The 13,268-nt window shown below is 40.0% G+C and overlaps 1 protein-coding gene across 1 annotated transcript in view; it reads right to left on the bottom strand.

The window, feature by feature from the left end:
* Positions 1-10,806, bottom strand: part of CCDC50 (coiled-coil domain containing 50) — a 70,108-nt gene extending 59,302 nt beyond the window's left edge. Inside the window, exon 1 of the mRNA XM_045811202.2 lies at positions 10,423-10,806. Coding sequence (XP_045667158.1) covers positions 10,423-10,471 — 49 coding nt within the window. The 5' untranslated portion in view covers positions 10,472-10,806. The remainder of the gene's footprint in view (positions 1-10,422) is intronic.
* Between the last annotated feature and the right edge of the window lie 2,462 nt (positions 10,807-13,268).

Below are 13,268 nucleotides of genomic sequence, written 5' to 3'. Positions count from 1 at the left end.
GTGAAAAAGTCAAGGTATTACAGGGCAACTTGAACAATAATGTCATCCAGAGCTTGACTGTATACCACTACATTTTACAGAAACTTTTCATCTCCATTTCTTCAGTTAATTGTCATCACAAGTCCATGTATTAGGCACAGTAAATATCATCTCTAATAAACAGATAAGGAAACTAAAGCTCAGAGATACTGAGTGTTACCTCTGAGTTCTTACACCTAATAGGTGGTAAACAGGAGATGTAAAACCAGGTCTTACAAGTCTAGGTTCAAGGTATTTCCCTTTAGAAAGAAGTCAGTCTGCTGAAGTTAAATTGTATACTATAAGTCTGATTTCAACTGGGATGAATTATTTAATATATCAGTAAACTAGAGCAAATACTGCAAAATAATTCTAGGAGGAGCTCAATTACTAAAAAGATGCATAGCGGAGGTTTATAGAGAAAAAATGTAGCTTCCTTCTATATTTAAAATAAAAAAGAAAATGATAGGCATAGTACATATTGCCAAGTAAATAGGAATCAGAAATATCTGCACTTCTTACCTCCCTTCAATTGGCACAAATCCTTTCAACATCTGTTCCTCACATTTTGGGGGGAATATATGGAGAGAACCCATAAGTAGGGAACAGAAAGAAAACTTAAAAAAAAATAAAATTTTGATAAACCCACGTATGAATAGCTGAACGACGCCCTAATGATTTCTACTCTACAATCTGGAGAGCAAGTTTTCATTTTTTACATAGCAATCAATCATGAAACAGAAAACAAATTTAGAACATCAAGACAATCTGTGATAGACAGGTATCCTTCAGGTTTTAAGTGCCAATGAAAACTTCACATAACCAGAAGAGGCTTTGTAACAAGGACCTCACTCAGTCATCACATCCAACTGCCCATGGTATTTCAGCAATGTCTCCTTTAGTTGTACGATTACCAGTATCCATCTACTCTGGTGAAGTTATGAGAAACGTCCTTTTTACTCACAAAGTGTCTGGGTTTAGCCTATAAATTCTTTGGCAACCCTGTCTTTAAGCCTAGTAGTTATCCTAGTATGAGGAACTTGAGAGTCATTAAAACCACGTTCCTGGACTTCAGGGATGTTAAAAGCACGGTAAACTGGGGTCTATCCATAGCTCCCTAACCATTTTCTAAACCTCCAGTCTCTCCTCTCCAACATACACACATAGCCAAAATGACCTTCTGAAGATCGGCTCTGCAAGCTCTAATGGGGAAACTATAAGAAAAAAAAAAGAAGAAGAAGAAGAAATGCTTTGTGGGTCCACTAAAACCCAATTTGAAATAATAAGGTTTGACCACGGAAACCTGGGAAAACAAGAGCAGCAGACATGTCAAGCTAAAATCCAGCCATCACTGATAGGATAAGGAACCTTTTGTAGGCAAAGCCAAAAAGTGATCTGTAAATACAGACAGTGAGAATGGGCAGTTCCTTCTAAAGAGCTGTTGGCCCAGATGTTAGACCAAGCTCAAGAAGTGCAGATGGGGCGACAACGATCTTAATCAAGTCTCTTCTTTTTCTTTCTCTACTTCAGGTTTCCCATATAGACATTAAGGACTTTTTGACAGTATTTGTCAACCCTAACATTCCATATTTTACAGACCTTCATAATATGAAAGAAAAAAACATTTTAAAGCATTTGATAGGAAAGTGCTACTCAAATATTAATGTAATTAATGCAATAAAGTAACTCATGGATTCTTCTATATTTAAAAAAAAAAAAAACAGAAATAGAAACAGAAACAAATGTTGTTGTTGACTGGGAGGCAGTGAAGAGGGAAAGATACCCTTATAAGCCACTCACACTTTTTAAAAGTCATAGAGTAAAGTTAATGGAAAGTGACTCAGCCTTTATTACTCATTAGAAAAACAAAAGCCAAAAAAAGTCCAGTGGAGACTCCCCTGGTATTTGGTCATTGAGGAGCTGTATTGAGACTGGAAACACTCATTATACACGAAGCCTCTGAAGCAGAGTGGTAAATCAACCTAGGTACTTCTGATAGAAGTTTCTAAGAAGACGAAGTAACACTTCCTTCATGCAAATGCCGGTAACACATTTTGAAGAGAGCCAGTGATAAGCAATTAGTTAAAAATCATTAGCAACCTTTTTTAAAAAGTTCAATCTGTTTACTCAGGCACTTCACTCATGACACCCCACAGACCCTTACTCAGAGGTGGCATATGACATACTCTTATTTTACACATGGCTTCTATCTAGGGAATCAATTTTGAAGTACCTAGAAATATATATGGAGTGTAAATTTTTTTCTTCCTAAAAACAAAAAAAGAAAAAATCAGGATATGTCTGTATTTTTAAAAGTCACTACAAATATAAAATACAGTATCATAAGAGTTTAATCAGCAATAGTCCCCAACAACACTGACATATTAAAGAAAAGTTATAATTGATGCTCATAGTGATAACTGAAGATCAAAAAAAAGTTAAATAAGGAAGTTTTTTAAAGTTTCATCAAAAATGGTCCAAAAAACCCCACTATTTGTTCCTAAAAAGTACCAGATAATAAAAATGTTAAGCTTTGCCTGTCATAGGTCCCTGCCACAATTACTCATCTCAGCCTTGATAGTGTGAAAACAGCCACAGGCCATATGTAAACAACGAGCACAGTTTTGTTCCAATAAAACTTTACTTTTAGAAACTGAAATACCAATTTCATAGCATTTTCATGTCACCAAACCTTCCTCCTTTTTTTTCAATCATTAAAAAATATAAAACCCATTCTCAGCTCACCTAATGTATGAAAACAAGTGATAGATAGGCTGCATTGGTCCATGGTCCATAGCATACAGACCCCTACCTTAGAGGAACAAATTTCAACTACTAGAAAGGGAAAAAATGCTGCTCATTCTTGAACACTGACAAAGAAATGAGTTGCCACTGTAAAAACTTGAGAAATTAGAGTAGGGAGGATTCCTGCACTAGGGTGACCACAGTATTCTCAGTCAGTATATTGCAAATGTCCATTGTGTAAGTCCAACTGTATAATCTGGGTATAAAAACTACAGATTCCTGGGACCATATCCAAGAGATTTAGCTGGTATCTAGTAGGGCCAGGAATGTGTTTATAGTAAAGCTCCCAACATGAACAGTCTAATGTTGCACAAAAGTTTAAAAACCATTGACATTTGCAAAATATATATCTGATATAAAACCTGATTCCACAATATATAAAGAACTCTCAAATCTCAATAAATAGAAAACAATCTATTTTTTTTAAAAGGGGCCAAAAGCTTAGAACACACACTTCAACAAATATATAAGAATGGCAAATAAGCATAAGACAAGAGGCTTAACATCATTAGTCATTAGGGAAATGCAGACTAAAGCCACATGTGTTTATTATACACCTATGCTAAAAGTAGGAAGAAAAAAAAAAAACCCTGACAATGCAAACTGTGGGCAAGGATCAGAGCAATCAGAACTCACACACATTGCTGGTGGGAATGCAAAATGGTACAGCCACTTCGAAAAATAGTTTGGCAGTTTCTTATAAAGCTAAACATACACTCACCATATGACCCAGCAACCCCACCATAGGTGCTTACCCAAAAGAAATGAAAATTTTCTTTCACCAAAAAAACTCTATATGCAAATGTTTACAGGGACTTTATAACCACCAAAAATGAAAACAACCCAAATGTTCTTCAACAAGTGAATGGATAAGCAAGCTGCCTTACAGCCAAACACTGGAACTTAACAATAAAAAGAATCATAACTACTAATACATACAACATAGTATCAGATATATTATGCTAACTGAAAGAAGCTAAACTCAAAAAACTACTTGCTGTATGATCCAAATGATATGACATTTTTGCAAAGGGAAAAACTATAGTGGCAGAAAACAAATCAATGGCTAGTGGGAGACAGGGAAGAAGGGTAGAGAAGTTTGGGGGTTATGTGACTGTACTGGTCTTGATTGTTGCAATAATTACAAGACTATACATTTGTCAAAACTCAAAACTGCAAATTAAGGATGAATTTTTACTGTATATAAATTATACCTCAGTGAATTTGACTAAAAAGAAAAAAAATACTAATATATAAACAAAACTGATTACACCTGGTTCTGGTTTATGAGAAACTTTCCACTGTTTTTATGTCAGTGAATGGTTACCAACTATCATATGCATATGCAGATACTATGATGTATGTGGGGGTTTTTTTGTAAATGAAATGATGGCAAAATAAATGGCTGGGCATGGGTGTGCGTGCGCACGTTTGTGATGACTTCTAACGGTAATATCTGGGAACTCTTTTGCACTGATTTCTAAATTCAAACACCTGGAAATAAATGATCTAAACAATCCCCAAGGTCCTTCTGCATATATAAACCAATTATCCTTGTATGTCTTATTCAAGATCTAGGGTATCCTAATTTTATATCTGAAGCACAGGACACCTTTAAATGGGTCATCAGTTAAAAATATTAATTCAATAGACCTTCCACTAGCTACTTTCAAAACTGCAAATATAGCTATGATAGATTTGTTTTTCCCCCATGACTCAGAGTGGTTCATTTTAAAAATATGCTCCTGTACTTAGAAAACTAGGATTTCAAGCAGAGTTCACTAAAGTTTTGTGGTATCTATAAATGCTTTCTTTATGAGCAGAATATCACACAGCTTTTTATCACTAAGGCAAATTCATTTATCTCAATAAAAACTCCTATACCCCTGACAAGGACTGTGGAAAGACCACAGCCTATGGTTTTCTTTGAGTTTATTTCCCTATATGTTTTAAGTGTCCAAGCTTTTAAACTTTAGCCCCATCAGGCTGAATACAGCAGAGAAGACATGCATTTATTTTAGACAGAGCATTGAGGCAGGAGTGTGACCTCCCATAGTTTACTCAGTAATTTATTTGATGAATCAAAAATAAAACCTTAAAAAAAGGTTTTAATTAAAAAATAAAATAAAGCCTATATTAACTCATTAATATTCATATCAAACATTATCCCTAAAATAACATCAAAACATCTCTGAAATTGTCATTATTTTCATTCTACTGTTCGAAACGTAAGACAGTATTAATGAAACACATTAGAAATTAATCTTTGTATCTATAGAATAATTTAAAAGAGAGAGATGATGAGGAGAAGGGGGAATAGGAAGAAAAAGGAAGAGAGAAGGTGGGAGGGAACGGAGAAAATGGGAGAGGAGGGAAAAGGTAGGGAAGGAGAGAATGTTTGCACCTTTAAATATTTCTAATTCTAGTCCCAATGTGCTAATTCCTAGCTACTTAACCTCAGCAGTTCCGTACAACTCACTTCCCCATCCTAGCCCTCAGATTTTCCTCTGGAAAATGAGGAGGTTGGTTTAGATTAGTAGTTTTTAATGCTTTCCACTCTGAGATCATTTGATTAAATATCAATTAACTTTACAGTTTCACACATGGAAGAAGTTGTCCTTCAGGTACCTGTTAGTTTAAAAAAAAAAAAGTTCAATGACTTAAAAAACAGTTTATTAAAAAAATCTTAATTTACAAACGACAGCTCTATCCATTTTTTAAAATTCATTCAAGCAAGAAAGTCTTGCATCCTTGCATACAGCAACCAACTGGAAGAGTTTTTCTTTTTCCTTTATGTGAGAGGCATTTTGGGTGCAGTATGAATGTAGAGGGTTCTTTACAGCAACTCCTTGAACTCTACACAACTGCCTCTCCACTACAGTGAAGATCACGGCCATGCACCACAGGGCATGTTTATTGTGAAACTACCCTTGCGCGACAGGGGGCACAAAATAGATAAACACTTTTTTTTTAAACACGTATCTAAGATTCCTTCCAACTTCCAAATTGTGAGATAAGTGCTTTAAACGTATTACTCCAATAAAAATCAAAACCACAAAAGAGCATCTGTTAGGTGTCTTCACTAAAATTTCATTCTTTTAAATGTTTTTTTTTATTTATTTGACAGAGAGAGACACAGTGAGAGAGGGAACACAAGCAGGGGGAGCAGCAGAGGGAGAGGGAGAAGCAGGCTTCCCGCTGACCAGGGAGCCCGACGTGGGGCTCGATCCCAGGACCCCAGGGTTCACGGCCTGAGCCAAAGGCAGATGCTTAACGACTGAGCCACCCAGGCGCCCTAAAATTTTATTCTTAATAATGATTACCTCCAAGGACTGAAGGAAGAGCATAGAATTCTTTTTTTTTTTTTTACTTTTTATGTTATATGTATCTATATAGGATAAACTCTATTTTTAAAATGCACCTATGAGAAAATTAACATTAGAAAAAGATTACAAGTTTTTATATAAAAAATAAAATAAAATAAATAAAATAAAATATTTTTTTAAATAAATTTAATGCTGGCATTGTGATCTGTGATTTCCATGGTTAAAAGGCATTATCCCTGCCTTGTAAGAGCCTAGACTCTGAGAAGGAATATAAAATATTATTTTTAATACATAATAATATATAATAATAATATACTGTACCAGAGGTATGATTCCTGAACCAACCAGGAGCATTTAATTCATTCATTCACTCACATATGCAAATATTTGCTGAATATTTTCTGGCCATGTGAAAGACCTGAAGCTAGATGAGGGTAAAGAAAAGTGAATAAAGATACAAATCTCCCAACCCAAGTAAATCCAGCCATTGTCTCCTTAAAAAACAGTAACAAAAAAAACTTGCTGTAGAATTTTGAGGAAAAGAGAAAGTGAGTTTGCCCTGGAGCCGGACGCTCTACATCTCACAAACACTGCCTTCACAGTACATGCCTAGTGTGCACCTGATATGCTTTAGATCTCTGCAAAAACTTGCTTAACTTACTGCACCAGACCTAATTTTGTATCTTTTCCCTTAAAATTCTGGATTTGTGCCATTAATTTAATTTACCTCATTATGCCACCGGGGCGTCCTGGACCTAAAATGAATCAGTGCTTTCGAGACATATTTCTGAAAATGTATTAAACTTCATCTTTCACAAAAGATTTTCTTTCAGAATAGCTAGCTGCTTTTACTTCAAGAAGTAAGTCACTAGTTGCACTGATTTCAGACACGCACACACACACAGAGTTAACGAACTTGGAGATGGTGGAACTTTCCATCTGAAGACGAGTACAAACACATAATACATAATGCATTTCTTACTGCTGTGAGAGAAGAAAAAAGAAGGCTGGCACTGGGAACTGATGGGAGGGTTGGTGTATTGTGCTAAATGGCTATAAATGGGAAAACTCTCTTGCCTATAAAATTACAAAGGAGTTGGTAAAAGTTTAAAAGGGTCTAGAAATGTTGACGGACAGGCTAATATTAGCTCTTAGACCAACACTTTAAGAGCCAAAACTTTCTTAGACAGGAGAAGGGGCAAGATTATGATGACAAGTGAGCCACTCCAATTAAGCAGGAATCTAAGTGGAGAGGGCAAAAAGGAAAGTGAGGGGTCTGGACTGTTGTATCAGAAAGAAAATTTGGCAAAGAAGATAAAATTGACCAAAAATCTAAGTTTGTCAACTGAAGAAAAGCACTCATTTTTAGAAAAATATATTCCCAACTCTGATCTAAACTAAGAAACCTACAGAATACTGCTGGAACCTGACTATACCTTTAACATTCGCAAATTGCATGATGCCCTTCAATTATACATCCAATGATTTAAAAAACAATGGCTGGAATTATTTCAAATCTTGCTGGGTAGAAGCTCAAATGTTTCAAAAGAAATAAAGGACTATTCCTAAACATTGGCAACAGTATCTCCATTACAAAAAGTATGTGTGTTCCAAAGATGCTTTTAAACCAGAAATAATGATGTGTGTTGACATTTAGATAGACTTAATTCCTTTCACCTACATATAAACTCAAAAGTGTCCTTTTGTCTCCTATCTTAAGAGATTTCCTAAGGTAAAAATACTGCTGTAACTTTGGGTCTTTTTAAAGGTGTGTCGAAATGATGAATATCTTTGACCACCTTAAAACTAAAAAAGCAAGCACTGGATTTTAATCTAGAAAAGAAAATTTAAAAATATTAAAATATTCCCTGGTGTCAGCTGTTACCCATGACCTCTGCTGAGATGTTCACAACAAAGGTCACAGGGCTCCCCAACTCCTCCCAAAGAAAAGGCAGTGGGAAGCCACAGACATCCACTGCATTATTCTTAATCTCTATTGGAATCCACCCTATGACCCCAAATCGTAATTGTATATGAATCTACCAAAGTTTAGATTGAAAAGAGAAATGGAGGAGACAGGTTTTTAAAAACAGAGCTTCAAAATCTTTGCCAGGATATTAAGCAATTTACCACTAAACTTCCTTTACAAACTAAGTTGGAGCTTCAGTATTAAGAACAGTCTCAATGTGTATGTTTTACCCAAACACGGGCACCAGCTTTACTCTCTTTAAATTAGGGTTCAAAGACATTGTTAGGGAGTTACTGTGCCATAATTCAGAGTTATATTAGAGAAAGATACCCTTTATTAGACTTGAATACTTCCCAGATCAAAAACTACACCACCATTAGGAGGTTCCTAGCCTAATACATCATTTCCTTTGAGGATCTTGGAACCAGAAAAGTCAGATGCTCACCAAGACAATGATCTCAACAATTTCTGACCACCTTCAAAATCAATCAGTATTTAATACCAACTTAATGAAAGAGCCACACCAATTTCCTTCCCACTTTACCATGTCATGCAAACTGGATTGCCAAACACCACATTATGCAAAGTGAAAGCCAATCTGAATGTGCTAAAATTCCAGAGTTTAGGAATAGAAACATCTTGCATTTTTAGAGGGAAAGTTTTTTTTGAACCCCTTGAGAAAGAATGTACAAGAATAAATCATTCATCTTTCATGTCTTGGTTAGAAACCAGAAGACCTAAGAGTCAATATAAATGCATATACAGAAAGTGAGTTTCAAGTTTGTTCCAGGTCACCGACAGGTAACAGGGGGCTGGGTAAAATCACTGCACCACATGATTAATACTTCACTTGTTAAGGTTGTGTTTGAACTCCAGTGTTCACTCTACTCATCACCCTCCCCCAAGGAAGCATGACACACTACACAGGGTCACTTTTTCTTTAGAGACATCCAACATACAGACATCTGTCCATAAAACTCCTACCCACAAGGCTAAGTACAACCAGACAATCTCAGAGACTAGGACTCTGAAAGTGCAGATCTGCCTTTCCGCTCACTTGGGCACCACACTTGACAGTGCTGTGAAAACTATATTTACATGTGAATACCTGAATCTTCACCAAAGCTTTGCTGGAAACTGAAAGGTTGAAAGATCTCAGGCCTAAGCTCTAACACCCTTCAGGAACAATAGGACAAGCTGGGCCCCATTAAAAATTCTACATAAAACCAGTAACTCTACCTCCTAGTGTTCCAAAATCTGGGAAAGAAAGCAGTCAAGCTTGCTTGGTTTTTTGGGATGGGCCTGAACACCCACAAGAAGACCATCAGAGTCAAATCAAGTTGTCAATGAAACATGCAGTTCCAAGAAAGCAAAAATTCTTATTTTCAATTCCACATTCCCAAGACACCCCAGGCCACATTGCTCAGCTGAAACAAATGACATTCACAACAAAGACAACCTCTGCAAGCCTGGATAACACTCTGGGATTTCCACACTTACTGGGGCCAAAGAAGAGCCAAAGATAACTAAAGGTTAAGGTGATCCAGCACCCAAAATTTCAACAAAAAATGCTAGATCTTGGAGCAGCCAACCAAGAGCAGGGTAGGGAAGTCAAAAGGCTACTCGCCAGGGGCTAAACCAGACCAGTACTAATCAACCATAATTTCCCAGGACATCAGTATAAAGAGCCTTTAAAAATCAAGGTCACCAGTCAGTTCCCTGTTCCCCTTGCCCCCTGCTTTTCCTAAGAAAATGCTTATAGCAGCTTCCCATCAGTCTGCCCCCGCTGGGCAGTGCCAACACTAAACTTTTAAACCTTGAGGAAGGTGGGAAAGTCAGCCAGCCAGACGCCGGGCTAGGAAAAGTGGAGAGAAGGAGGGAAAGAGTCAAGTTTCAAAACAAAGGCTCCACAAGGAACTGAACGTCAACCCCTCCCCACTTCCTAGCCTTCAAGCCAGCGAGGCTGGGCCTCGATTTTTAAGGACACAAATAAGTCAGATTTACCCAGCTCTTCAGCGCTCTGCTCTTCCCCAGAACATTTGCACAGCCACTTGCTGAGGGTGCTGCTATCCTCTCTCCCCCCATTTCCTCGCACAGGAGAAACCGGGCTCAGAACGTAATGACTCGCCCAAGGTACCACAGTAGAGCCTCAAGTCAATTCTGTCCCCGGCCAGGGTACCGGGGCCAGGGCACCAGAGGGGCCCGAGCGAGGGCCTCGGGGGCCAAAAGGACGACGTCCCCGCCCGGAGACAGCCAGGCTGGGAGAGGGGAGGGGCCCCGCGCGCCTCGCGCCCCGGGCCCTACCTTCCTTGACTCCGGGCAGCTTGGACTGGTCGATGGTGACTTCAGCCATGTTGGGCCAGGGTCCCGGCCGCCCCTCGCCGCCCGCTTCCCCGCCGCCGCCGGCCCCGAGAGCGGCCCCGCGCGCAGCAGCAGCGCCCGACGCGGCGCAAAGTCCGGCCGGCAGCGCGCGCCGACCTGGGGGAGGAGCGGCAGGCGCGGAAGGGCTAGCGACAAAGGCGGCGGGAGAACCGTCCCGGCGCCCCAGGCTGGCGGCCCAGCTACCCCGCCGCAGCCACCTGCTCTCGCGCCCCCTGCCCCGATCGATACCAAATATCCGGAGCCCGGAAATGGACCCGGGCCGTCCAGTACGGAGGGAGAGAGGAGACAGAAAGGCAGGCGGGCAGGCAGGCGGGCGGGCGGGCCTGGGTGGGGAGGGGGAGGGGAGCTGCAGGTCTGTAACCGCAACTGCAAGTGGCTGGCGAGCGAAGATCGGCGCCCGAGGCCGCCTCCCTGCTGCCTGCTTTGTGCTGTGCGACGCCCCCGAGACTGGGGCCCCCGCTGTGCCCCCGCCCCCGGGCCCTGCCTCCCTATCCACGGAGGGTCGCGTCTGTCGGTGGGGCTTTTGTGTCCTGAAGGCCTCAACAAAAGGGCCACATGGGTTACCCAGAACATAATCGGTGTTGTCACGGGCGTCTACAGCATTCTGTGCTCTGGTTCCGGGGCTGAGATTTCCTGTTGCCTGGCTCTGTCTCAGGCATTCTTTGCCTCCTGGGATTAGAGGAAAGATAACATATGGACACGGAAAACCTCTAATACAACCTACAGAACTAGACAACAGCCAGTTTAGAGAAGAGAGCGTTCACAGCCAGCTGGGGGAACTGAGTCATTCATTCATCAAAAACGGCATGACTGTCTACCAAATGGGATGTTAGGTACCGAGGGTGATAAAACGTGTTTCAGACGTTTCAGACATTATGTGTCTTATGGCATGTCACATATTGGACTATAATTGTGACATTTTCATCTCCCAAAAATAGACATCCTGTCTGCATCTTCTGGCAACAGAATTCTCCCTCCCTTTGGGACTCTGTCCTCAGCAGTGGGCTCCTCTCCCAAGCGTGTGCAATCATAGAACCTCCCTACCACCACCACCCGCACCACCACCCACACGCGTTCATCTAAGGATAGGTATGTGACCAAGGCAGGTCAAGCAGAATACTTCCCTGGGATTATTGCCCAATGAGGGGCAGGTACTTTCTGTTTTCCATGGGGAAGCTTTGCCCTCACTAGTAAACAATGAAACCAAACTGCAGAGCAAAGATAAGAGAAAGAGAGATAAAGATATGGTCACGTTCTGATACTACCATAGCAAACCAGGTCCCTGGAATAGCTGGGATTCCTGCAGCTCCTGGATTCTGGGATCCACCTCCAACATCCTCTCAAATTTAAGCTAGTCATTTTACTCTCTTAAGCTTGTAAAAATTGATTTTATTTCATTCATAGATCAAAGAGTCTCAGTCTGACGGCCACATGGAGGAAGTTTTATTTGGACTGGACATTTAAAAAACAGGCAGATATAGGCTAACAAAAATTTAGGAGAAGACTTTCGAGGACTTTCTAGGCCAGAGGGTGATGAACTATGGCTCACAGGCCAACTCTAGCCCACTGGATTTTTTTTTTTTTTTTTTTTTTTTTTTTTTTTTTAGAGGGAAAGAGGGAGGGGTGGGGAGAGCCTACTTGGGTAGGCTCCCAGTGCGGAGCCTGAAGTTGGGTTGGATCCCTCCACCCTGATATCATGGTCTGAGCCGAAATCAAGAGTCTTGCCACTCAACTAAAGGAGCCACCCAGGAGCCTGAAGTCTACTGGATTTTAATGACTGCATTTTATATGCTTAAATGATTACATTTTAAGTGGTTATGTCAATACAATGTAATATTTTCAATTTTGCCCCTTAGGTCTCAACATCTAAAATATTTACTCTTGGACCCTTTTCAGAAAACGTTTGCTGACCAGTACTAGGCAGAAAGAACACTCAGTAAGTTAAATGTTTGAATAGGAAGGTGATACTATGAAAAAGGTGGTTTTATGGTGATTTTTAGGTTCCTTGCCTTCTAGTGACTTTTTTCTTTTTTCTTTTTTTTTTCTTTTTACTTTACGGTCATAGAGAATATTTGTAGTACATATTTTCGGTTTCCCTCTTCAAATCCATTGTCTCCACTTCTCTGCCATGCTCTGTCCTGGGAGCTGACATTTATGAATACATCACCAGGACCTCTTTGCCTTGTGCTTCCTGTTGAGTTGGACCAATGGGAAGCACCGTCAGATGATCAAAAGGAGGGAAGAGAGAAATACCAGCCTATAAATTACACTCTTCTCCCCACGGAACTAGGCCAAAGTTTTGACCATACCCTGGCCTTTCTTATTACAATGCCTGTCCCGAAGACTCTTTTCCATGGCTATCGCTCTCATGGGTCTCTAATAATACTATTTTCTTCTAGTGCCCCTTCAGGTCTAGGGTTGTAAAGGCTTACCACCATTGCTAGCTCCTAGAACTATACCCACACCCCTGCAATAGTCCTTCATTACATTCTTTTCAATTAAACCATTTTGAGTGTGGCTTCTATTTTCTGCCTAGACTCTGACTGATATGGTAAATAAGATATGCCAAAGAATCACTGCTTCGTTTTCCTTAAAAACATTCACATTTCTGCCCTAGAGAAAAACAAATAAATATATCATGTTTACTGTTTAGGGAATCAGCTGCCTTCAACAGAAAAATAATGAAAAGTGATCAGAAGCTCCTTTCTGTTGGTGGACCAGATGACCTGGAAATCCCCCTAAAGTAAGGCTATCCTTCCCCACCTTCA

This window comes from Ursus americanus, chromosome 4, assembly GCF_024610735.1.
Source record: "Ursus americanus isolate L20-20 chromosome 4, mUrsAme1.1.p, whole genome shotgun sequence".
In the NCBI taxonomy this organism is placed as follows: Eukaryota; Metazoa; Chordata; class Mammalia; order Carnivora; family Ursidae; genus Ursus; species Ursus americanus.
This window is presented reverse-complemented; position numbering and strand designations above follow the sequence as displayed.